This window comes from Archocentrus centrarchus, chromosome 19 (genome assembly GCF_007364275.1).
Source record: "Archocentrus centrarchus isolate MPI-CPG fArcCen1 chromosome 19, fArcCen1, whole genome shotgun sequence".
Classification (NCBI taxonomy): domain Eukaryota; kingdom Metazoa; phylum Chordata; class Actinopteri; order Cichliformes; family Cichlidae; genus Archocentrus; species Archocentrus centrarchus.
In genome coordinates this window covers 17,397,364-17,423,446 of record NC_044364.1, presented here as the reverse complement: position 1 = coordinate 17,423,446, position 26,083 = coordinate 17,397,364, and the positions used below count along the sequence as shown (strand labels likewise).

General features: G+C 39.9%; 1 protein-coding gene across 1 annotated transcript in view; it reads right to left on the bottom strand.

Moving 5' to 3' along the window:
• Positions 1-9,698: 9,698 nt before the first annotated feature.
• The window catches only part of LOC115798426 (alpha-N-acetylgalactosaminide alpha-2,6-sialyltransferase 1-like), a 30,152-nt gene continuing 13,767 nt past the window's right edge, over positions 9,699-26,083 (bottom strand). Inside the window, exons 3-8 of the mRNA XM_030755275.1 lie at positions 19,513-19,675; positions 15,892-16,030; positions 15,695-15,798; positions 14,545-14,628; positions 11,194-11,293; positions 9,699-9,908 (exon numbers count right to left, since the gene is read on the bottom strand). Of these exons, the coding sequence (XP_030611135.1) occupies positions 9,699-9,908; positions 11,194-11,293; positions 14,545-14,628; positions 15,695-15,798; positions 15,892-16,030; positions 19,513-19,675 (800 nt within the window). The remainder of the gene's footprint in view (positions 9,909-11,193; positions 11,294-14,544; positions 14,629-15,694; positions 15,799-15,891; positions 16,031-19,512; positions 19,676-26,083) is intronic.

Sequence of the window (26,083 nt, the reverse complement as noted above, 5' to 3'; positions counted from 1 at the left end):
ACAGAAACCTGGTTACAGCAGGATGAATATGTTAGTTTAAATGAATCAACACCCCCGAGTCACACTAACTGTCAGAATGCTCGAAGCACAGGTCGAGGAGGAGGAGTAGCTGCAATCTTCAATTCCAGCTCATTAATTAATCACAGACCCAGACAAAGTTTTCATTCTTTTGAAAGCCTGACTCTTAGTCTTGTCCATCCTAATTGGGAAACTCAAAAACCTGTTTTATTTGTTATTATCGATCGTCCACCTGGTCCTTACTCAGAGTTTCTGTCTGACTTCTCACACTTTTTATCTGATTTAGTGCTCAGTTCAGATAAAATAATTATAGTTGGTGATTTTAACATCCATATAGATGCTGAAAATGACAGCCTCAACACTGCATTTAATCTATTGTTAGATTCAATTTGCTTCTCTCAAAATGTAAAGGAGCCCACCCACCACTTTAATCATATTCTGGATCTTGTCCTGACATATGGCATAGAAACTGAAGACTTAACAGTATTCCCTGAAAGCCCCCTCCTGTCTGATCATTTCTTAGTAACATTTACATTTACTGTAATGGATTATACAGCAGTGGGGAATAAGTTTTATTACAGTAGAAGTCTTTCTGAAAGTGCTGTAGCTAAGTTTAAGGATCTAATTCGTTCATTATTATGCTCTTCAGTGCCATGTGCCAACACAGTACAGAGCAGCTACCTAAACTCTGCTCCCAGTGAGGTCGATTATCTCGTCAATAGTTTTACATCCTCACTGCACTGTAAACCCTGATAAATTGAATCTACTTAAAAAAAACCAAGTTGTTGCCTTAAATTTTTTAAGTAATAAAACAGTTCATTTAACTCAGCCTGTTCAGTAAGCACTACTCCATTTCTAGTTGAACTAAACTGTGTGTTCTAATTGACCAAACTTATCTTTTATAGTTCATGAAAAAAATAAAATGTCTTTTAATCAATCAATCCCCCTATCCTTTTTATGGTTGTGTGGGTGTGGTGGGGGCTGGAGCCTATCCCAGCTGACAAGGCAGTAAGATGCAGGATACACCCCGTACAGGTCACAGCCTGTTGCGGGGCTGACACAGACAACCATTCACACCTGTGGGCAATTTAGAGAGACCAATTAACCTAACCCCAGTAACTGGATGTCTTCAGATTGTGGGTGGAAACCCACACAGACACAGGGAGAACATACAAACTCCACACAGCAAGAGTCCCAGGCTAAGGTGGAATTGAACCCCAACTATCAGATAGCTATTCTAGCTGTGAGGCAGCAGTGCTAACCACCACGCTCAGTAACACAGATATTTTTTACAGTGTTGAACTGTGTCTGTCTAAAGTTGGTAAATAAACATGATAAAACTCATCCCTGCTGAATGCTGGTACATTAACATTTACAAATAACATTTGTCCATGGAACAATAAAAAAACTATATGAGAGAGCGTTGTGAACAAAAACACCAAACGTCAACTATTCCAAACAGTGAGAGGCCTGGGCCAAGCTGGAATTGAACCTAGACCTTCTAGATTGCATTCTACCTGTGAGGCAGCACTGCTAACCATCATGCCACCATGCAGCTGCACATTAATCCATTCTGTTAAAACTGGTATAAACTAGATATTTAGCAGGTGCAAAAGTTGATGATATTAAGTTGTTTGAACTCAAACACATAATTACAATAAGATAGACAACCAAAAAGTACAGTCTACTCAGCATTAACACGTAATGTTCACATTCTAGGTAATTTTAAGTAATATGAACTCAATATTTTTAAGTGGAAAAAATCTGGGTTTACAGTGTACTGATTAATTTCCTGAATATTTGAAGCTTGACTCTCTAACAGAGTCTATTGTTTGATAAGACAAGTGCTCAACTGTAGGTGTGTGAGGTGGGTAAACGTGTCTCAGGAAAACTGTGATGTAGCCTGTGTGGAAACACACACACACACACTGATCTCTACACATTTTTCTTTTTCATTATAATGAATTTTTCATTACACAGTTTGTTTCTGTAATTTTGTATCAAGTATCTTTCATATGTTTTATGGTGTTGTCAGCCACCCTTCCTGTGTTTTCAGGGCAGAAACTGAAGTATTACGTTAAAAAAAAAACACTTTTGTGTCTAAACCAAAAAAATTATCTTGCACCAAATAAAATCACACTTTAAATACAATTAAACTATTAGTATTAAAAATCCAACTACCGTATTTTTCGGACTATACGTCGCTCCGGAGTATAGGTCGCACCAGCCAAAAAATGCATAATAAAGAAGAAAAAAACATATATAGGTCGCACTGGACTATAAGTCGCACTTTTTTTGGGGGGGGGTTGATAGAATCCGAGACTCAGAGCACAAATTCCATCTTGAACGGCAATTTAAAATAATAATGGATTAAAGAACAGGACGAACACGGTTACACCTACGTTATGCTAACGTAGCACATTCAGCTACATGACGCACAACGAACACGTGTTCGGTATTGTAACGTTGTAAACACACTTCCAAAGTCGGCGATATTCACAACAAAGGTCGTCTTTATTAACAGAAAAACGGCTGCTGTAGGCCACAGCCACGCCAACCACAACTACAACAGCGGAACAGCAACACACACACAGGCAAGCTCTCGGTCTTTTTCTCTCTCTCCATGCTGCCTTCACGAACCTCCCGAACAGTCCGAAATCCCACAACATCAACACGCTCTCTAACTAGGAGAATCGCTACAGTATGTTAACGTAACATTAAGTTATTCAGATAACCATAGCATAAAGAACATACTAACAAGTTAACCAAACCATCAATCCATTGAATTCTTCATCCTCGGTGTCACTTCTAAACAATTCCGTACACTCCGTAGACGAAGCGCCGCTTCCTCTTCTGTGTCGCGTTAGTCAGACTCGTCGTCAGCTGCAGTTCCAATTATTCCAGCCTTTCTGAATCCCAACAGGATGGTTTGTCACTGAAGCCCATGTTTTCTTGATCCATCCAATGACTTCCAGGAAAGTTGGGTGGCGCATTCTCCCAGTTGCCGTTAAGCTGTGCTCTCCATCCACTGCGCCCACAGGTTACGCAAGACTGCCTTAAAGCTGCAGTTCACGGAGATGTCAAGTGGCTGGAGTATTTTGGTTCATGTGTTATAAATGTCACATATACGTCGCTCCGGAGTATAGGTCGCACCCCCAGCCAAACTATGAAAAAAAGTGCGACTTATACTCCGGAAAATACGGTAAATGAATTGGTCCTCTGTTTAAAAACTGTATAAACCAGTTATTCACTGATGCAATTTAGGTTTAAAAAAAAAAAAAGAAAAAAAAAAAGAAAAAAGAAAGAAAGAAAGAAAGAAGCAAGATTAGTTTTCCTTCTCTCAGACGCAAAATGTTCTGTGCTGTTGGCCACAAAGTGTCCTCATAAATCTAAGTCAGTGCAGAGTGTGAAGCATGGTGGGTGTTGGTATTTGGTGTTTTACTCATCAGTCTTGAAACCCTCTGTTATATTCATCCTCCTGAGACCTGAGCTCCTGTTTGTGATGTATTTTTAATTTCTCCTAGATATTTGTGATTAGATAGATCTAATATGTATATAAACTAAGCTTCCTCTTTGAACAGGAAGTTGTATTTGGTTACACGGTTGTTACATACTTTTGTGAAAAAAAAAATATATCCTCAGATGTGGACAGTGGGATTATTTTATAGCATAATACAACAAAAACAACATGACGTAACAAATGAACAGAATGAAGTATAAGGTGCAGCAAAGCCAAAATGTAATGTCCCCATATGTGGATGCAGGGTCTCAGGGGGTTAACAGCTGGCATTACAAAACACCTTATGGTGACATTGTGTATTAGATACCCTCATTCTAGAAGCATCAGTCTGTTCAGTGGGTATATTACTGCAGAAAAATAAAGTATTTAAATATTCAAGTTTATCATCCTTTGAAATTCTGGGGTTGTTGCAGTGAAATAATAAAATACAACTGCAAAAAAGCAACACTCACTCCATTGTGTGTTACTGTCATTACTGGTCTTGTGGTTGTTTAAAGCCGTGCTGATATTCTACCCTGATTCATTTCTTGGCTACTTGAATGTTGACACTCTCTAACAGAGCCTATTGTTTGGAAAGACAAGCAATCCATTGAAGGTGTGTGAGGTGGAACAGCTTTCAGGAAAATCTCTCTCTCTCTCTCTCTCTCTCTCTCTCTCACACACACACACACACACACGCACGCAGGCACGCACACAGAGAGAGCGTGTTAATTAAATAATACACGCAGCAGCTTTTGGTCTTTCATAAATGAACCCTCCTTTGCATTTTAAATTACCGTATTTTCCGGAGTATAAGTCGCACTTTTTTTCATAGTTTGGCTGGGGGTGCGACCTATACTCCGGAGCGACGTATATGTGACATTTATAACACATGAACCAAAATACTCCAGCCACTTGACATCTCCGTGAACTGCAGCTTTAAGGCAGTCTTGCGTAACCTGTGGGCGCAGTGGATGATGGATGGAGAGCACAGCTTAACGGCAACTGGGAGAATGCGCCACCCAACTTTCCTGGAAGTCATTGGATGGATCAAGAAAACATGGGCTTCAGTGACAAACCATCCTGTTGGGATTCAGAAAGGCTGGAATAATTGGAACTGCAGCTGACGACGAGTCTGACTAACGCGACACAGAAGAGGAAGCGGCGCTTCGTCTACGGAGTGTACGGAATTGTTTAGAAGTGACACCGAGGATGAAGAATTCAATGGATTGATGGTTTGGTTAACTTGTTAGTATGTTCTTTATGCTATGGTTATCTGAATAACTTAATGTTACGTTAACATACCGAACACGTGTTCGTTGTGCGTCATGTAGCTGAATGTGCTACGTTAGCATAACGTAGGCGTAACCGTGTTCGTCCTGTTCTTTAATCCATTATTATTTTAAATTGCCGTTCAAGATGGAATTTCTGCTCTGGGTCTCGGATTCTATCAAACCCCCCCCCCCCCCCAAAAAAGTGCGACTTATAGTCCAGTGCGACCTATATATGTTTTTTTATTCTTTATTATGCATTTTTTGGCTGGTGCGACCTATACTTCGGAGCGACGTATAGTCCGAAAAATACGGTAAATAAAATTTATCACAAAATATTTATTTTCTTCCATTAAGATGTGTATTTAATCAGTTTGAAAAGACCTACTCATGTGTTAAAAACTACTGTGGTTTGATTATGCTTAGAACCAGAGGTGGCAAAAGTACTGACATTCTGTACTTAAGTAGAAGTACAAGTACTTGTGTTAAAAAATACTTTGGTAAAAGTTGAAGTACTGGTTTCAACTTCTTTACTTAAGTAAAAGTAAAAAAGTACAGGCTCTGAAATGTACTCAAAGTAAGAAAGTAAAAGTAGTTCTTTGGAGGAAGTTTCTACCAGCTATTTTTCTGTAAAGCTAACTGAACCTCATTATATACACTGCTCAAAAAAAAATAAAGGGAACACTTAAACACAATATAACTCCAAGTAAATCAAACTTCTGTGAAATCAAACTGTCCACTTAGGAAGCAACACTGATTGACAATCAATTTCACATGCTGTTGTGCAAATGGAATAGACAACAGGTGGAAATTATTGGCAATTAGCAAGACACACTCAATAAAGAAGTGGTTCTGCAGGTGGGGACCACAGACCACTTCTCAGTACCTATGCTTTCTGGCTGATGTTTAGGTCACTTTTGAATGTTGGTGGTGCTTTCACACTCGTGGTAGCATGAGACGGACTCTGCAACCCACACAAGTGGCTCAGGTAGTGCAGCTCATCCAGGATGGCACATCAATGCGAGCTGTGGCAAGAAGGTTTGCTGTGATACACATGATACACACATGAGGTGTTCAGGGAGAGAGGACACACCAGGGAGAACAGCGGAACAAGACAAGAGAAGTAACACTGAATACGATACAAAGGACTGCCAAGGTAAAACAGGAAGTAGACATGGAAACAAATGCTGACTTGACACAACACAGGGAAGCAGACACACAGAGGGACTACAACACCTACACCAGAGGAACAAGATCATAGACCAGGAATATTCAACTCCAGGCCTCGAGGGCCGGTGTCCTGCAGGTTTTAGATGTGTCTCTGCTTCAACACACCTGAGTCAAATATAGAAGTCATTAGCAGGACTCTGGAGAACTTGACTACATACTGAGGTGGTAATTCAACCATTTGATTCAGGTGTGTTGGAGCAGGGACACATCTAAAACCTGCAGGACACCGGCCCTCCAGGCCTGGAGTTGAATACCCCTGTCATAGACAAAAGAGGAGGACTTAAACTACAACACATGGAACACACGGAGACCAGGACTAAATCCACGAAACAGGAGAACAAACCAGAAACAATGAAACACCAAACAGAGCTGACAACACAGGAAGCCTGAGAACTGAAACAGGATTAAATAGAAAGTAAACAACAGCCAAGAACAGAACTCAGAAAACTAAACTAAGAAGCCTGAAAATATAAACAATGACACCAACCGAGAATTACCAGAATAAGATAAAAATTCAAATTCAACTACAAAAAAACAAGACACTAGGAATCAAACCTTAACAATACAAAAATGAAAGTCCTGAAATCAAAAACGCTGGGTCATGAACCCAGGACAAGCACAATGAGATCCAAGCAAAATGTATATTAACTATAAACACACTGAGGACGCTGACGCAAGCTGACAGCTTGTTTTTGACAGAGACACAGCAACATGAGAAATACCATACCTAAGTACGTTTGGTGCTGGCTACAAACTAAACTTGTAATTGCTTATGGAAACATACCTTTGTCTTTTTTCTTCCTCTAAACTTCTCCTTTTCCTCCTCTCTGCCTCAGAGGGACAGGTCCTTTCTGTAACATTCCTGTTTTGTAGCTTCATTCAAAAATGACTGAAACTGACGGACCATCAGGTCACCTGTAGCACTGGTGATGCTCCGCCTGCCCAAACTACCTGAATTCACGCTGACACAGCAGTCAGTTAGCAACTCATTGAATTAGTGTTGTTACAATTGTACAAATATGAAGTTTCTTGTTTCTTTTAAGGACACTGGCATGTTTAAAAAAAAAGAAAAAAAAGAACAAAGTTTCATCACAAATGTGGGTGAGCTTGGGGGCCCCCTGTTGGTCAGGGGGCCCTATGCAGCCGCATATGTCGCCTATGCCTCGGGCCGGCTCTGGCTTAAATACACACACTCAGGGCAAGTGGAAACAGCAGGTGCAACAAATGAAACTAATAACACATGGGAAGCAAAACTAAACAGAAAGTACAGGGAACATGAGACTGTCAAAATAAAACAGGAAGTAACCAAACAAGAAGCCAAAACACAGAAGAATGGACAAAGGAGACTGATCACAGACACCAGAAACATAAGAACACAGGGAAGACAACGGGAAATAAACCAAGCTAAACTCAAAACGATAACAAACTGAAGACCTACACAACAGAAAACTAATAAACACAATCAGAGATATAACTAAACAGAACCAAGAACACAAAACACTGGGCCACCAGCCCAGGATCATGACAAAACACACCAGTACAACTACCACATGCTACAAAGAAGTAAACATAGTATTCAGATCATATGCAATAAAATACCAGTGACATGCCCAGGGCAGTGTCAAGGTCAGCTGTGTGCCAGGCAAGCTGTGGACCCAAATGCAGGACTCGTAAAACTGGCAAAAACTTAAAGTAGCTTTAGTGCTGAGCTCTTTCACAAAAAACACACAGAGTAACTGAGCAGGAACAAATTATCCAGAAACTAGGAATCTCCAGGAAACTTGGAGTGAGGAAACGCATAACCATGAGGGAGCCTGTGACAAAGGACAAGTGGAGACTGAAATAATATATACAAACAGGATGATGAGGGAACAGGCAACAAGTGGGAGAGCAGCCGAAGGAGACAAGAGACTATCAAAATAAGACAAGAAAAGAGCCATGATTGTGCAGGGAGACAATATTACCTTGACAAAGCACAGAACATAAACAGAGATGAGGACTAAATACAAAGAAGACAGGAATAAACAGGGATACAAGGAATAAAGCACAGACCAGCCTGACACCAAGAACTGAACTAGACATGAAACTAAAACATGATGTAAATAATACAGAAACATAATTAGAACATATAAAACTAGAGAAAACCTAAATGTCCGAAAAAAACTCAAAACCCTGGGACCATGACAGGCAATCACGCTGACAAGGACACAATGCAAATGTCATATTAAACAATACTTGAATGTACATTTGGGTTCTGAAATGTTTGGACAGAATGATTAAAATTTTGGCTCTGCATGTGGATTTGAAAAGAAACCATCGAGATGCAGTTCAAATGCAGATTTTCAGCTTTAATTCATGGAGGTGAACAAAAATATTACAATAACTATTCAAGAATTAAAGGCGCCTGGACATCGTTCAATCAAAGGAGATTTCTGTTCAAAGGTCAGCACAGATGGTGTAGTTAGATCTAAACATTGAAGGAGGGAAACTCTGCAGGTGAGTATAGTGCTGTTGAGAGTTTAATCCGTGAGATCTACGCTGGTGTTGCAAGCTTCAATTCATAATGCAATGGTGACTGTGCACTAGAATGCTCTCCTTTATAAGAAAACCATCAATGTAAACTAATTTCCTGGTTTATGTAAGGGCATGTACATGAAGCCATATTACTTCAGCTGAACTGAAGTGCTTTTCATTCAGTTGCCCAATTACATTTGAGCCTCTGAATTCATCTTGACTGAGTTGCTTCACCTTACTACCTCACTACCCATCACCTTGTTCTAATTAATCTTTGTTGGATGTTATTAGCTACTCATAATGCAGCTTTACACATGAAGTTGTATGTGGATGTTGTTCAGTGTTTGCAGATGTTACAGAGTATTTGAGTAGTTGCTGAAGTAGTCCAAGAACTTGACACAGCGTGAAACAGATCTATACATAATGTCTATACATGAGTTAAAATTCTTCTTTTGCTGCACTTTTGATTTTGAATGAATGTTTGGTTTCACAAAAATAAAATGTTCTACATGATATTTGGAAACAAATAAAGAACAAATATTGGAGATCAAAACATGTTCTGACATCAAAGCGAACGACCACAATAACATCTCAATTTCTTTCCCCATTAACTCTAGAAATAAAAGTTTACCATAAAAGCAAAGGCAAATATTAAAAGGCCTTAAAACATTAAAAGAAAGGAAAATAATACAATCCTTTAATTACAGAGGTGGAAAATGTAATCATGACATGGTGCTATGAGTAAAAACTGTAAACTAAGTCTTTTTCATCTCTTGTTCACTAATTTTTGTTACACTTTGCACAAGGAAGGTTTTGGAAGAGATAACGTATAAAGTAACCCTCAGAGATGCACTTTAAGATTACAAGGACTTACTGAAGTGACTCAAATCAATTTTACTCTCAACTTTACTCCAGATGATTTAGTTTGTGTTCACTGAGGAACTAGTCCGTCCTCTTTTCCTGGTGCTGCCGCAAAAGGACTTGCAAAAACAAAAACAAAACAAAAAAATGAGAGGGACACCACTCCTGTCACACATAATCTCATCATCAGTAAAACACACATTGTCTCACAGAGTTTAATCTTTGGGGTAAAAAACAGTGCACTCAGGAATTTGTCACTCCAACAAAAATCTGTTCCTTATGTAATTACTCTCATTAAGTTCATGTCAGTGTTGCTTTGGGTTTTCCATCTTTGTTTTTGGCTCAGTTCTTTGATACAGTTTCATTATTTTCTTGTTGTGAAAGTCTTTCCATGTATTCTTCTCCAAAATGAGGTCGTGGTTGATGTAAAAAGTCACTTTGCTGTGCACACCCCTCTCAAAATAGTAGTTGGAGTATTTTGTGTAGTCATCAGTCATGAATCCGTACGCATCCACCTGAGGATGACAGAATGACAAAACGGTCGAACGGGCAGATACGTTCATCTCGATGCTTTATGAAGGGACTTGTCGTGCAGTGGGTGACATCTACATCTACATTTTGCACTGTGTCATGGTCCTGGGCCTTATGCCCAGCATTTTGTGTTTCCACATTTATGGTTCTGTTTAATTGTGTTTCTTGGTTCATTTATTTAGATTATTAGCTTGTTTAATTATCTGTATTTGTTAGTTATAGTTAATTATATTGAATCCCTGTTCCCTGTGTGGTAACCCCATGTCTGTCCTGTCCCTCTGTCATGTCCCTAGTCTCATGTGTTTTTGTTGTTATTTTCCTGTGCGGTGTGCCTAGTCTGCACTCCTGTCTCCGTCTAGTTTCCTGTTTTACTTTGTTAGTTCTTGTGTCTTGTGCTCTGTGTTTAGCTTAACTTCCTTGTCTTGTCTTGTTTTGTGATTGTGTTCAGTTGTGCTCCCCACCTGTTGCCTGTTCCCTCATTATCCCTCTGTGTATTTATTGTCTCAATCTTTCCCCTTGTCTCTTGTCATTGTCTCTGTATTCCTAGTGTTTTTAGTTTAGCTCCCAGTTTAGGTTCATTTTTCAATTCATTCTTTTACATTGGTTCATTTGCCACTTCATGTGACTTTTTTCCCCCCTCATCTATCCTATTGTATTTGCTTTGTTTCCCTCTTCCTAAACGGCAGCGCCTATGATGGCAGCAAGGCTGCGGAACACTTATCTCTTGCTTGTCTATGTCTTTGGATGCGTGTTCTGAAACGCTCATTATATGTTTGACATGTAACAACAATAATGTGGTCCTAAATTGATTCTAGATTCTAAATTTATCCATCCATCCATTCGCTTCCGCACATCCTGTTAAATTTATGTTACTGTTAAATTTACTTTGGTCAGCTGTTGTTGTGTTAAATGTACTATATAAATAAACTTGACTTGACTTCATGTTCAGCCACAATAAATGTTCACCTTTCATCATTTCATACCTGAGTCCTGCCTCTGGGTCCTAACCTCCACCTACAAGCTACACGGTCCGCTCACGCACTGTGACTGTCTGTGGTTCAGACTTTTCATTTAACTTGCAGAGCAATTTTTTTTTTCTTTATGAAGAAGGTGTTTGATTCTTCATCTTATTTCTGCAAGATTTGTTTGGGTTGTGTGAAAACTCCTGAAAGTTGGCAGTCCTCAAACTAGAGTTAATTGTGAAATTAATACTTCTAAAGCTGTAGTGACCAACAGTCAGCACAAGAAGTTCAAGTAATTTTAACTCACTGTGTCACAGGTGTGCAGAGCCAAGAAGAGAGTGATTGCCCCGTTGGTTGGTCTGAACTTCGCCCAGATTGCTCTATTCAGATTATGTGACTTTAAGAACCTTCAAATGCACATACACATATTAAAAAAAATTAGCTGCAACCTCAAAATTGGAAATTAATTTAAATCAGCTTTATTAAAATTTGAAAATGACCCTATCCTTTAGGGAAACCCAAGGATCGGGTGCCCTAGCACAAACAGAGTAATGTCATGAATTATACATCAGGGAATCTACACAGAAGAGCTCTTGTCATTATGTAAATGTACTGTTTATAATGTTGTGGAAACCTGCAGTCAGCTGAGACTGAAGAAGTGAGGAAACATTTCTCCCACTGAAAATGCTACATCCAAATACACAGAATCAACAGCATCAGAATCAGGATAAATCAGAAGTAGAATCAGGATGTCACTGCTTTGTATCGTGGTCCTGGGCCTTGTGACCAGTGTTTTGAGTTTTTGTAACGTTTGCAGTTTTGAGTTTTGTATTTTCCCTCAGGAGTTCAGTTCTGAGTGTTTACTTTTGGTGCTTATGTATTAAGTTTGCTCTGCCTTTCCTATGTTCCCCATGTCTAGTCAAGCCCGTGTTTGCATGTTTCATATTCTGTTACTTCCTGCTTTTTTTTAGCAAGTCTTATCTCTTGTGCATTGTATTCTGTTTTGCTTCCCGTGTTTCCCTCCCAGCAGTTTCCACTTTGTGCCTCTTTGTGTAATTGAAGCAATGAAACCTGAGCTGAACAAAATGTTTTGGAATTGCAGCTAATAAATGTTAAACAGCAGTTACTTTGTCTGGAATTACTGTAATGCAAAAAGCAGAGACTTCAAGTCCAACTGTAGAGCCAGATGTTTTTTAGGTGGTGTTGAGCACCAGGTTTTCTGAATGACTTTCAAAGTTTGTTTTTTTTTGGTCATAAAATGGATCATACAAAAGGCACCTAACTAAAGGGGTGAACTATTGTTGTGTATAAAAATAACACACAACTTATCAAAGAACCCAGGGTTCTAGCCAGAAAAAAAAATCAGCCCAGTGCATGTATCTTTATTAATATTAATCAGTTAAATGCTAACTATAGTGCAATTAGGCCGGAATTAGACTTCTGTGTCGGGTCTTTGCGGCCCTATGTACATAACCGGAACTCACTTCTGAACTCTCTTTGCAGGCTGCATCCACCTGACCTTTTTCTCTAAGACCTCTCAAAACTCCTGGGACTTTGTTTCTTCCTTCCCCCATTGTATTCACATTGGTCGTTTTGCTTTCTGTAGCCCTGCGAGATCAAGCGTGAACAGGACGATCGCGAGATCGCATGTGCATACTGCGAATTAAATTGGCCCTGCCCAGTGGTAGATTGCAAATTGCAGGGAAAATAATACTATAATGGAGTGATTTAGTGAGAGAGAGAAAAAAACTGTCTGGTATCAGCGATGGGGTAGACTTGGCAAGATTACCTCAGCATGGCACAGTGTTGTGGGATCAACCGCTGGCTAGAACCCTGGAACCAATTTTAAATGGTAAGTTTAGGCACTTAGTCACTAGCAGCCTGTTTCAAAAACATAATTTGTTCCCATTTCTTTACTTGAATCTATGAAAAATCCAAAGAATCTGCAAGGCATGTCCTTAAGAAATAGAAAAAAAATCCAAGACCTGAGAGGTGCGTCTGGGCCCTTCAGTTGATCCATCTACTGTTCATTGAAGCCTCAGAAATGGTTTCAAGTGGCTGTCAAAAAGCCCTTTTTAAAGAAGGGGGTATTCCCTCGAGGTATTCCAATTTACACAAGAACTGGACTGAAAATCAGTGACAACAGGTCTTACAGAGTGATGAATGTAAATTTTACTTTTTTTTTATATACAGAAAGTGGTGTTGGGGATCTTGTCAAAATTGATGGAATTATGAATGCAGAAAAGTGCCACCAGATGTTGATCAACCATGCAGTACCAACTGGAAAGCATCTGATTGACAGCAGCTTCATTTTTCAGCACAACAATGATCCCAAACACACTGCCAATGCAGTAAAAGCATACCTGAATAGAAAAAGACACAGTGGAACACTATCAGTCATAGATTGGCCTCCCCAGAATCAGGACCCTTAACATTACTGAAGCAGTGTGGGATCATCTTAACAGAGAACAGAACCAAAGGGAGCCAGCATCCAACAAAGAGCTTTGACTGACCTTCAAGAAGTCTGGAGAACTATTCCTGAAGACTACTTGAAGGGCACATATCATGCATTTAAATCTTTCCTTTCATATGTAAATCATTAACTTGTGGTCTATATAAAGTAGAACTGCAATGCTTTGGACTGAATTCCTCATTATTCCTCATTAGAGCAACTCGTTTTGGCGCAGTCTCTTTAAATGCGAATGAGACATTTCACGCCCCACCCCCACCAGGTCGCAGGGTGTTCCACTCCACCCCGTTCAGCCATTTTTGTAGTTTGATAGCAGCGATATGATTAGCTACCAGCAGAGAAACAGGCATTTCGAAGAAGCTCTGATGCCAGGGGCGATGGAAGGAATCGTGTGGGTTAATACACCCAACAACCAAACATTTTGACTTGTCTACTTGCAACTTCGACATAACTGAACCTGGACTACAAAATCACTGTGAGAAAAAAATGGCGGATTCACAAAATTGGTAAGCCAGAAGTCCATGACCTTGTTTAGCATTTCCACAGCAAATACTGTGACATAACAGATAAGAAAATGTAACAGGGAATAGAGATAAGTGAACAGCCTGAAAATGACCCTAAAAGAATATAAAGATATCTATGCAGCAACGGGAGAGAATAAATTTACATTTTCTGCACTCCTACACATTCAAAGTACACAAAAAAAATGTATTTAAGGGCTAAAAAAGTGGATTTTGCATGATATGTCCCCTTTAAAGAGATGACAAGGAAGCTGCCTATGAGAGTTCAGGCTGTGTTTGAGAATAAAGGTGGTCATATCAAATATTGACTGCCAAGCTCATCACAATTGTACAAACTCTGTTTTTGCCTTATATACCGTATATCCGTGTATGTTTGCACACCTTTCAATGCAAAGCTACAACTGATTTCGCACCCCTAACAAAATATACAGAAATTACGGGTGACTCAAGACTTTTGCATAGTACTGTGTACATATGCTTTTTTGATTTGGATTTTTTACACCCCATAGTGGCCTGAAGTTACATTCCAGGTATCGTTTATTATTGACTGTTGACATTTCTTTTTGTGCTTTTGTGTGAGGTAAATTGGGCTATACAAATGAAGTTACAATAGCTGGATCATTTCAAACCATGAATAGTGTGGACAGGGTGGCGACTGGAGGCTGACCTGTTCCGCATGTATCGGAGGAAGTCATGGTGCAGAACGTAGAAACGACTCTCATTGTACTGCCCTGAATAGAAGGTCCTTGGCCTGGTGAGGTTAAAACACAAAAGACTCACCATAGATAATTTTGTTTGTTTCAAGGCCTTAAAATTGTCTATTAGACATTAAGAGCACACTGGTTTAGGATTACAATTCAGTTGTTAATAAGTGATTATGTACCTGCCTTGTTGCACTCCTTAGTGTTTAACTATATTAAAGAGTCACATGACACAAGACATTTTGGTGGTTTGAAGAACAAAAAAATCATTTTAATTCTGCACAATTTTAAATTTTGAACAATGTCCTACTACAAACATCCTGGATCAAAATCATAAGTGTCATGAACATGTATTAAGCAAGCAAACAAACTAATCCACAACACTTGTCACCATTTGTTTTATATATAATCAGATAAGACTTGCATCTAAAATGGTAAACTGGTGAAGTGGAAAAAAGTGAAAAAATTTCCTCTAAAATGTTGTGAAAAAAAGATGAAAATATTCAGGTAAATACGGTAAACATGTAAACAATTTACTTTACACCACTAATATTTTCTGCTGAAGTTGTAAGCAAATGTTTTGTCTTGACTGACAAACAGAAACTAAATTTAATAAAGCGTTGTCTACATTTCTGTTCTATGTTTTAATGCTGTTTTAATTGGAACACATATTTGACACAAATGTTTCCACTAAGAATGTCTTCCTTGGAAAATTTTTGCTTCCTGTCTTTGCAGCTGGGTGGAATCATATTTTTTTTTGTATTTGACACATTTTTAATACACGCTGCATCTGTGTTAGTGATACTGATTAATTTTCTTGCATGTTGTCTATCTGCATGTGTTTTCTCAATATTCAGAACTTGAGACACCTGTTTAATTTAAGTCCTGTTTAATGTTTTCTATATTTCTTTTGTCTGCAATAAATTATGGTATATTGATGCCCTGATGTGGAAAACTTTTAACATATAAATACATAAAAAATGTCTTGATATTTTATTGTGGTCAGTTTTAGCATGAACAGTGTAAAGGATACTTTACTGTGATAAAGTCATTGTTGACCTCACAATTTCTGAAAATTTCCTGATTTTGTCAACTTTAATTGCAGTTGATACTCACACTTTATTGCGGTACGGGCCAGAAGAGATCTTTTGTCCTTTGAGAAGACCCTCAAGCCATTGGAAATCCCTCATCCCTTCAGGAATCATCACATACTTTATACCCTGCCAAAAGGGAAAGGAGAAAATCCATCTTTATTATATTTATTTCTGAAGGGAAAATAAATGTAATATGATACTATTGTGTTGTGTCAGTACCTCATCATGAGGGGCAGATTTGTAGCCGTACTTCTTGAACAAGTAAAGTGATGCAGTCATGGAGTGGGTCGTGTGCATATACACTGATGTTTTGCTTCCTACATCTTCCTCATAACCCTTGGTGATAGCACCATTCATCCTGCAAGCAAGATTAAAACAAAGGGGTTTCAGGAGTTTAAGTTTATTTACTGGTTCAGTGGTGCTCAAACTGTGGGGTGAGCAATTACAAGTGGGCCTATGAATAAAACTCAAGCCCAATTCCAAAAATGTTGGGATGCTTTGTAAAATGTCAATAAAACCAGATTGCAACCAATGCAAGTTAGGGAGCATCCATAATACAAAAACCTTGGAGCACCTGAAGGGAAACCTGAAGAAGAGGGCAAACACAGCCAAACGGAAACACGATGATGACGCAACAAAGAACTAAACAAGACACAGACAGTATGTACACACATAAGGCAACGAGAGGAGTGGAAACGTCCAGACAGTACAGGTGATCAAAATTACATTGATGAAACAAGGAAAGCAAAACTAAACACAATGCACATGAAACAGGACCCTATCACAACAAGACAGGAAATGACCAACACTGGAACACAGACTCACACATCCAAACTTGACACCAGGACAGGATGATAAACAGACACAGCTGGCTTCACAGATGAGGGGCTGAGGATAAAACACAGAGACAGGCAAGACTAGGGTAGGCACGGAAACAAAACATAGACTTGACACAAAACAAAAAATAAAACTAAAGATAGAGCACATAAGGCAAGGGACAAAGATACAGTAGGACAAGACAAACAGTGGAACACCGAGACATGAGGATCACAAGAAGAACAAAGGGAAACAGGAATGAAATACAATAGCTACAACTATAATAGAGCTGCAATGATTCCTCAAGTGACTCAAATAATTCGATTATAAAAAATCTTCAACATAAATTTGTTGCTTCAATGCTTCATTTAAACTCTGCAGCGCTCAGGTGTCACCGTGTAAGCAGAGCGTTTCACATTTAACGTTTACACTTTAATCCCTGATTAGCAGCTAAAAGCAGACCTGCAAGAGAAATGTATTTTTGAGGGCGCGTGAGCCCCCAGTTCTTCAATAAAAGCACTGATAATACAACAGCTTTTACGTGCAGTCTCTCTGCACACACGTGGCACACGAAAAGAGGCGGAGCCATTACCAAGATGTTGAGCTCAGGTGGAGCCAAAGGAAACGTTTTTCTACTGTCCAAAGCAGCAGCGCTTGTTCCTGTAACCACCATTAAACCTTTACTGGGACACAGCTGGAGGTCCTTCATCAACCATCTGACCAGCAAGTGAAGAAAAGAGAACTTTATAACTGCTCCATTCATCACTGTTCACACAGTGAAAAATCTGCAGCATGGAAGTTAAAATATGTAGACGAATACGACAAAGGTATTTCTTATCCAATTACTCAATTACTCGATGGAATAATCGATAGAAGACTCGATTACTAAAATAATCAATGGTTTGTTATAGTTTAGGGCTGCATCTAAGAATCAAAGCCCATGAGCAAACTCAGAGCACAGAAGAAATATAACAATGAAAAAACCAAAACACAAAGCAGTGGGCAAATGGCCCAGGACCTTGACTCTTATCTTATCTTATCCAGTCTTTTTTTCTTCTATTTTAATACTTTGGGTTGCCATAAAGTTCAAAAAAGATCAAGAGGCAGGTCGTGGGGCCAGCAGCGCAGATGGAGATGCTCTGGAGGCCAGCAGCAGAGGCTCTCCGGAGCCTTAGCAGGTAGATGACCATACACCTCCAATGGTCTAGCTGGCGGCCAACAGCAGGGGTGAAGGAATTCCCCAGACACTGGTGACATCAGACACTTGGACTTTGGCTCATAAGACTTGGGACACTAGGAAGACTCTGGACACTCAGGTGGAGCAGGACCCATTGGCTCTGGGTACTCTGGACACTCGGGCGGAACGGGACCTGTCAGCTCCGGGTACTCTGGACACTCAGAAGATTTGTGCACAGGTAAAGCAGGGCCTACCAAAAGTGTGGGCGAAACAGTTTTTGGCTGAAGCTCAGTGAGACTAGAAGCTGGGGCTGGGGCTGTGGTACAGGGCATGCAGCTTGGGCTGCTTTGGTGCTTTGAAGATGATTATTTCCCCTACACATCAAGTATTTGCTCTCACTGATCCCTAATAAACCCTCTATTGCTTGGTTTAAGTCACTAGACTCAAACAAGTAAAGTAATTGGAAAAAATTACACATTTTTCTTCATGTTTTGATTTAGAATATAATGTGCAGTGTTCCCAGTGCCTGGAAATAAAAACAATTTAAGAATTCTGAGCTTTACTCGTGCTTTTAAATGCACTGCTATTATTTTGAACACAACTGTATATAAAATTTTATTTTACTGTTGCCTACCCGTATAAGGCAGAAATTAGAAGCACTTGACAATATGGAATATATTTTTTCAATTGTTAAGGAACTGGGATGTTTGCCCACACTGTACATTTAACACAACTGATAACCACCTCTATGCATTCTGCCTCTGTCCACCAATACAAAACTTCTGGAAAGAAATAATCACCAAACTTTCTCAAACCTCAATCCCCTTGGCAACCACTGTTTTTGAGGTAAATGCACTCTCGTGTAGTGTAAATGAAATCTCTGGTCATAAGCAGTTTTTTCAAGCTGTGTCATTAAAATTGAGCAGAATAACATGAAACACAATTAGTTAATCTCTCTTTGCTTTTAATTGGGATATTTTGTAACGAGCAGACAGACATTAACCTGTTAACTGGCCGCACCAAAATCACCTGAAAAAAACTACATGAGGCCCTCCGGTTATTATTGGCTCTGGAAAACCCATATAGTAGCCTGTTAACTGGCCACATCCTGTCTGTGGGACATATGTAGTGCCTTTTATATGGCAGGCCTAATAATAATAATAATAACATGTAGCTTTTTCAGGTGACTTTTAGTGCGGCCAGTTACATAATTGGCCAAATGAGGTGTCAATCAAAATGGGAGGGTCTAGCCTGCCATATAAAAGGCACTACATACCTCCGGCGGATATCCCAGTTAACAGGCTAAACATAGTAAAGGCTGGCCGTTGTCAAAAGCCTCGAAGCTAGAGAATTGAGGCTCCAGCATAGCGTGAACAGTTAAGAAACAATTTGAAATGAGGAAAAAAAGCTATTTATTAACTGATTAAGTCGTGTCTTAGACTGCTTATTGCTAGCGGATCTATTCTGACCCAAAGTGCAGTCGTTACTGGTTCTGAATGACGGCTTTACAGCACACAGCTGCTGCCCCTCTTCCAGGTACTGCATACCGGCGCAGAATTGGTATGCAGCATCGGACCGTACCGGCTTACTTTCACCCTGCCCACTGTACAGACAACTCTGTTAAGAACCGTGTATTTGTGTGTTCAAAGGTTGTGTGGTAGAGCTTTTCTTGGTAAAGCAAATATGTTTGTCCTGATTCCACAAGACAGTTTTTTGTTTTTTGTTTTTTTTGAAAAGCTAAAAGAAATTCTCAGAATATTTTGCACTGAAAGCACTCCTTCACCTTTTTACTCTGAATAAAAGAGTTGCATGTCAAACACAGTGAACAAGTTTATGTTTTTTCTTACCGAAAAACATAATCATGGCCATCGATTTCCACACCCTTCTTTGAGCCATTCAGAATTCCTGCATTACCCACAACAGCACAGCGCACACAGCCATTACTGCCTGGTTTTGGGAGGAGCAGCGGCTCTTTTGGTTTTGGAATCAGCTTCACTGCAGCCATCACATCTGCAAACAAAAAGGAAGACATGGATACACAGCCTGTTTTTTTTTTTTTTGTTGTTGTATAAGTAGAGCACAGGTTTGTTGTTTTGCTGTTAGCTTATGTCTCATAAAAACAACAAAAAACTAAAGAAACAACAACAAGGTAAATGATGGATGTCTTTATAACAATGTCTCAAACAATGGGGCACATAATACAGGTTGAATATGGAAATGAATCTTTGGAAATTATCAGCTGAATCTTTAGATCCACCACAGTACTGTCAGAACTCATTTTTTACTTCCTACCGATGTAAGAAAGCCTTCCAAGAAGACAGAGTGAAGGCTATTTTAGTTAAGATTTTGTGTATGTGGGTGTGTGTGTGTGTGTGTACGAATGAGTCAGTGAATGAGTCAAATGTCAGTGATTATAAGCCCTTTAAGCTGCATCAAGAAAAGCAAGCACATCAACATTCTCAGAACTGGGGTTTACTTTGTGCTTTGGTGCAACATTTCCTGCTGTGGAAAACAGACCTTGTGATGTTGTACGTGTGGTGTCTGTACTGTTCTGTTAAACTATATATGCATATATGGTCTCTTTCCTTAAGGCCTTATTGATTGTGTAAAAGAAGTACCGTATTTTCCGGAGTATAAGTCGCACTTTTTTTCATAGTTTGGCTGGGGGTGCGACCTATACTCCGGAGCGACGTATATGTGACATTTATAACACATGAACCAAAATACTCCAGCCACTTGACATCTCCGTGAACTGCAGCTTTAAGGCAGTCTTGCGTAACCTGTGGGCGCAGTGGATGATGGATGGAGAGCACAGCTTAACGGCAACTGGGAGAATGCGCCACCCAACTTTCCTGGAAGTCATTGGATGGATCAAGAAAACATGGGCTTCAGTGACAAACCATCCTGTTGGGATTCAGAAAGGCTGGAATAATTGGAACTGCAGCTGACGACGAGTCTGACTAACGCGACACAGAAGAGGAAGCGGCGCTTCGTCTACGGAGTGTACGGAATTGTTTAGAAGTGACACCGAGGATGAAGAATTCAATGGATTGATGGTTTGGTTAACTTGTTAGTATGTTCTTTATGCTATGGTTATCTGAATAACTTAATCTTACGTTAACATACCGAACACGTGTTCGTTGTGCGTCATGTAGCTGAATGTGCTAAATTGCTGTTCAAGATGGAATTTCTGCTCTGGGTCTCGGATTCTATCAACCCCCCCCCCCCAAAAAAGTGCGACTTATAGTCCAGTGCGACCTATATATGTTTTTTCTTCTTTATTGTGCATTTTTTGGCTGGTGCGACCTATACTCCGGAGCGACGTATAGTCCGAAAAATACGGTAACCTGAGCTTTAAGGTTTGGCCTCAGGCCAGAAAGAATGCAGAAGGGCCTCTTGTAGCTCTCTGGCCTTCCATATAAGGAGATGACCATATGTTCAGATATAGGATGAAGCTGTTTTCATAGCCATATATGGAACATTAGGAATGTGGTGGGTTTCACCAAGTATATAACGTTTGTTCTCCCTTTGTTGAGTTGAGTTAGGGCGATTGGAAATTTACCCTGTCCCAGGCCGCAAAGGAAAAAGCGCCTGTTTTGACACTGTCTGTTTCTTTGCAATGAACTTTGTATATATGCATTAAGACTTTGTCAGCGAGAATTTTTTTCTCCAAAGAATGCAACCATCCAAAGAAGCGACATACGTGCTAAAAAATTATGCTAATAATTAATAATAATAAGGGTTCAAACCAACAGATCCACGTCAGTGGCTCAGAGTTTTACTGTCACATGTATATTTTTACTGACTTACCAAGAGGGGAGAAAAATAGATCTGTTTTTTTTTTTTGGGGGGCAAACTCCCATGCACACTCAAATATCTTTGAGAGGATAAAGAGCTGGTCCAGCGTTCCATGACCAGGACGAAAACCGCATTGTTCCTCCTAGATCCGAGGTTTGACTAACGGGCGGACCCTCCTTTCCAGCACCCTGGCATAGACCTTACCGGGGAGGCTGAGGAGTGTGATCCCCCGAAAGTTGAAGCCAGAATCGCTTCGATGCCTTTTTCCATAGCCTCACCGAACTCCTCCCACACCCAAATTTTTGCTTCGGCCACTGCCACTGCCTGTCAGCTGCCTCCAGAGTCCCACACGCTAACCAAGCCCGATAGGACTCCTTCTGCAGCTTGATGGCTCCCTTCATCTCCAGTGACCACCATCTGGTTCGGGGGTCCTCCTTGAATTTCCACCTTATGGTGATGCAGGGGTTTGTGTGTCCCAATGATCCCAGGAGCTATGTTGCCCGGGGGCTTGTCCCCCGGTAGGGTCTCCCATGGCAAACTGTTCATGGGTCAGGGTCCAGACAAAGAGCAGTTCAGAAGACCCCTATGTCTGCAACAATGAGGGAACAGTTTACCCTGCCCGGGATAGGGTCACCAGGGCCCCACCCTGGAGCCAGGCCTGGGAGAGAGCTCGAGGGAGAGCGTCTGGTGGCCGGGCATTAGCCTGTGGTGCCTGGCCGGGCACAGCCCGAAGAGGTTACATGGGCCCGCCCTCCTGTAGGCCCACCACCCACAAGAGGCATCGTAGGGGTCGGGTGCAATGTGTGTCGGATGGTGGCCAAGGGTGGAGGCCCTGGCAGACCAATCCCCGGCTATCAAGACTGGCTTTTATATTTTCAAACATTAATATTTTCTTTATATTTTATAAATATATAATCTATTAATCTAAATCCATTTATTGATGTTTCTAAAGCTTTGAAATATATATGGACTAGTAAATCCCATGTATGCCTTCAGACTCACCCCTACTTGCTACAGGTATCACTGCAACAGAAAGTGGGACGGCTGCCATCAGGCTTCAGCAAGCTGCCTAATTTAAACATCAGGTTAAACTAACTTAGCAGTTCATCTGCGTACTTTATTTTAAACTCTGTAACTTTACTGTAGGTCAGGGGTCATCTACTACATTTGTCCAAGGGTTGGAATTTTTCTTGGCAGACACTATGAGGGCCAGATGCTCTTGCGCTTGTAAAGTAGATTAAAATTAAAATTGTATCCAAAGTAATATATTATCATTTGATATATTACATTTTCTTTTACTGGCAACCTGTACATGGTGTACCTTGCCTCTCACCCTATTACCCGCCCGGCTTGCATTGGTGTCTGGTCCCCCCACGAGCAGACTGTGTGAGAGACCCTCACAGCAAAGAAGATGGGAGCCCCGCGCAGGCTGGGGAGTATGCTGGGCAGCCAACAACGATCATTCCGCAGGTTCAAAGGCAGAAATTTTGTTACGACTTTTACTTCCTCTAGTCAAGTTTGATGCTGAACATTTTCTACATAAAATAACGCTAGACTCACCTACAGCTGTGTTTACAGTCTGATCACCACCAGCAAAAGCGGACACCTCAGTGCAGCCCAGTGCCGAAAATACTTGTCACATGATCCAATTTTGCATTCTAATTGGTTCTGTGGATATAGAGGCTTTTGACAACACACAGTTAATTCAGACTAGTCAGAGACAGTTATCTGACAGGTTATGACGCGGCATGATTTGATTGGCATATAGTACATGTCTCATTTGTGATGGGATTTAGCAGCTTTTGCATCTGAACTCTTCATATTTTTTTCCTCCTCACTGGGCTGGTCTTGATTTCAGTAATATTCGAGCCAGATGGAAAGCTCTGACAGGCCAGATGTGGCTCACTGTGTAAAACAAACAGCGGTGGATGGGAGCAGCTACAAAGTTCGCGTTTCTTCACCTTAGAGCAGGGGTCATCAACTACATTTGACCAAGGGCAGGAATTTTTCTCGGCAGATGCTGTGAGGGCCAGATGCTGTGAGGGCCAGATGCTCTTATTAATATTGTATCCTAAGTAATATATTATCATCTGATATATCAATTTTCCTTTCAAAATTATACTATTTTTATACTATTTTGAAAGAGACGTCGTAATGACAGTTAAATGTGAATATTTGGAAAACAGACTCAGACTGAATAATATAGGAGTATACCAGGTGCCAGAAAATACTGAACGTAAAGATACTAAAGTGTTTGTGAAACAACTTCTATCAGAGACTCTGAAATTCCCACTGAAGTTGGAACTGAATATAGAACGAGCACACCGATCCCTGGCTATTAAACCAAACAGACCAAATATTCCACCTTGTTCCATCATCGTACATTTCTTAGATCACACGGTCAAAGAATATGTACTTCAGCACGCCTGGAGACAAGAAGTCATATTCCAGGGGTCGCGCATCTACTTTGACCACGACTACTCGCCAGATCTGCAAAGAAAGAGAGGGGAAGTGCATTGTGTTATTAAGCTATTTAAAGAGAAGGAAATACGAGCAAAATGTCCATTCCCAGTACAACTGAAGATATCTACACATTCAGGGGAGAAAACATTCGAGACCCTTGTTGAAGCCCGTCCCATGCTGCGGGATTTGGGAATTAAAGTGCATATTGAAGAAGGAGAAATATGTAAACGAGAGTTGCTGAGGGATAAATGGCAACTTCAGCGAAGTGTGTGCAGTGGAATGAAGAAAAAAGATGCAACATCACTATCTGAGACCGACCTGAAGGCATTACTTATGGAGGAGGAGGAGTAAAGTACTGTTAAGATTGTAGCCCATATAACAAATACAAACTCGCTAAACTGTTGTTTTATTCTACATTTTTGATATAATATAGTGATATAAGAAGTAATAAGTTATGTGTTTTGAGTGAAAAGGGTTCTGTATGCAGGGGGCCACCCAAAATTGTATCACCCAGTGGTCATCGGAACCAGGCCCCCACAAATAAAAATGGGGTTCTGTTGGTAATTTGGAAGTTCTATTCATCAGATGGAATTTGAAATTTTTTTTCTTTGTTTTCCTTTTTGTTCAATCCTGTTTGGATGAGTGTTCCTGGTAAATGTTTTATGTTCAGGTAGGAAAAGACCACATTTATGGCACAGATATTTAGCTATACAACATCTCTGAAATATGACTGTCTTGAAGTGTATTAGTTATTATATAAATGGCCTTAATAACCCAATCAAGCAGAAAAAACCTTTAGGACAACTAAACTTTTATATCTGAAGTACATGGTAACCACTCCTGAATTGACTTTTTCTTTATTTCAAGGCAAGATATAAGTAAAGTTGAATTCTCTCAGATTGATCCTATTACAATTTCAGATCATGGACCAGTGACTCTCCATTTAAAAATAGATAATACAAAAAATTTTAAATATTGGTGACTTAATGTTTCCCTTCTCTCGGATCCCACCACTTTGGAAAGGATAGGCAGAGAATTGAAGGACTATTTTGAGTTGAATGACAATGGAAGTGTAGCTCCATCGATATTATGGGACGGAGCAAAAGCTGTGTTGAGGGGTAGAATTATTTCAATATCAACTGCCATAAAAAGACAACGCCTTCAATTTCAGTTAAATCTAGAAAATAACATTAAAGAACTCAAAAGTAAACATCATCAATCTGGGAGTGAAGAAGATTATAAAGCCCTACAGAAGTCTAAACAAGAACTAGATATGCTGTTAACATACAAGGCGGAAGGACCACTTAGATTTATAGGGCGGATGTATTATGAATTTGGAAACAAAGCAATTAAATTAATGGCATATCAACTACGTAAAATGCAAGCTAGCAGAGTAGCTTCAAAAATCAAACATCTGCATACAACTAATGTAACAATGCAACCACAAGAAATTGCAGATGCCTTTGCAGCATATTGTAGTGATCTTTATGAGACAAAACAAGTGGAAAACAAGACAGAAAAAATTAATAAATTCTTAGATAATATTAATCTCCCCAACGTATCATCTGATGAATTGACTTCCCCGATAACTCAAAAAAAGATATTTGAATCTATCAAGAGGATAAACAATTTTCTGCACAACTAGCTCCTATCCTGTGCAGTGTTTTTAATTATGCCTTACAACACAATGATCATCCAAAGAGTTGGTCAGAAGCCAAATACTTTTTTAAGACTATAGATAAACTGATCAGACAACATATATGGCAGAATAAAAGACCTAGAATTAGGCTCAAAACACTCTAATTATCTAAACAAAAAGGGGGACTAGCACTGCCAGATTTTAGGAATTACTATTGGGCTGCTCAATTACGTATATTAGTGCACTGGATTAAAAATGATACAGTAACAGGGTGGGTACAAATCAACAAAATTCAGTCCCTGAATGTCCCCTATGTACAATAGCATTCCTAAGTAAATAATTTTGGAAAAAGCTGAAAATTAAAAATAAATGGATACTAAATACATTAAATATATGGGACAAAGTTAGGAAAGGTCATGGAATCCCAATTTCATTAACAAAAGCCATACCAATCACAGATAACCCAGAATTCAGGCCCTCCCTGTTGGATAGGGGCTGTAAACACTGGGCTGAGTCAG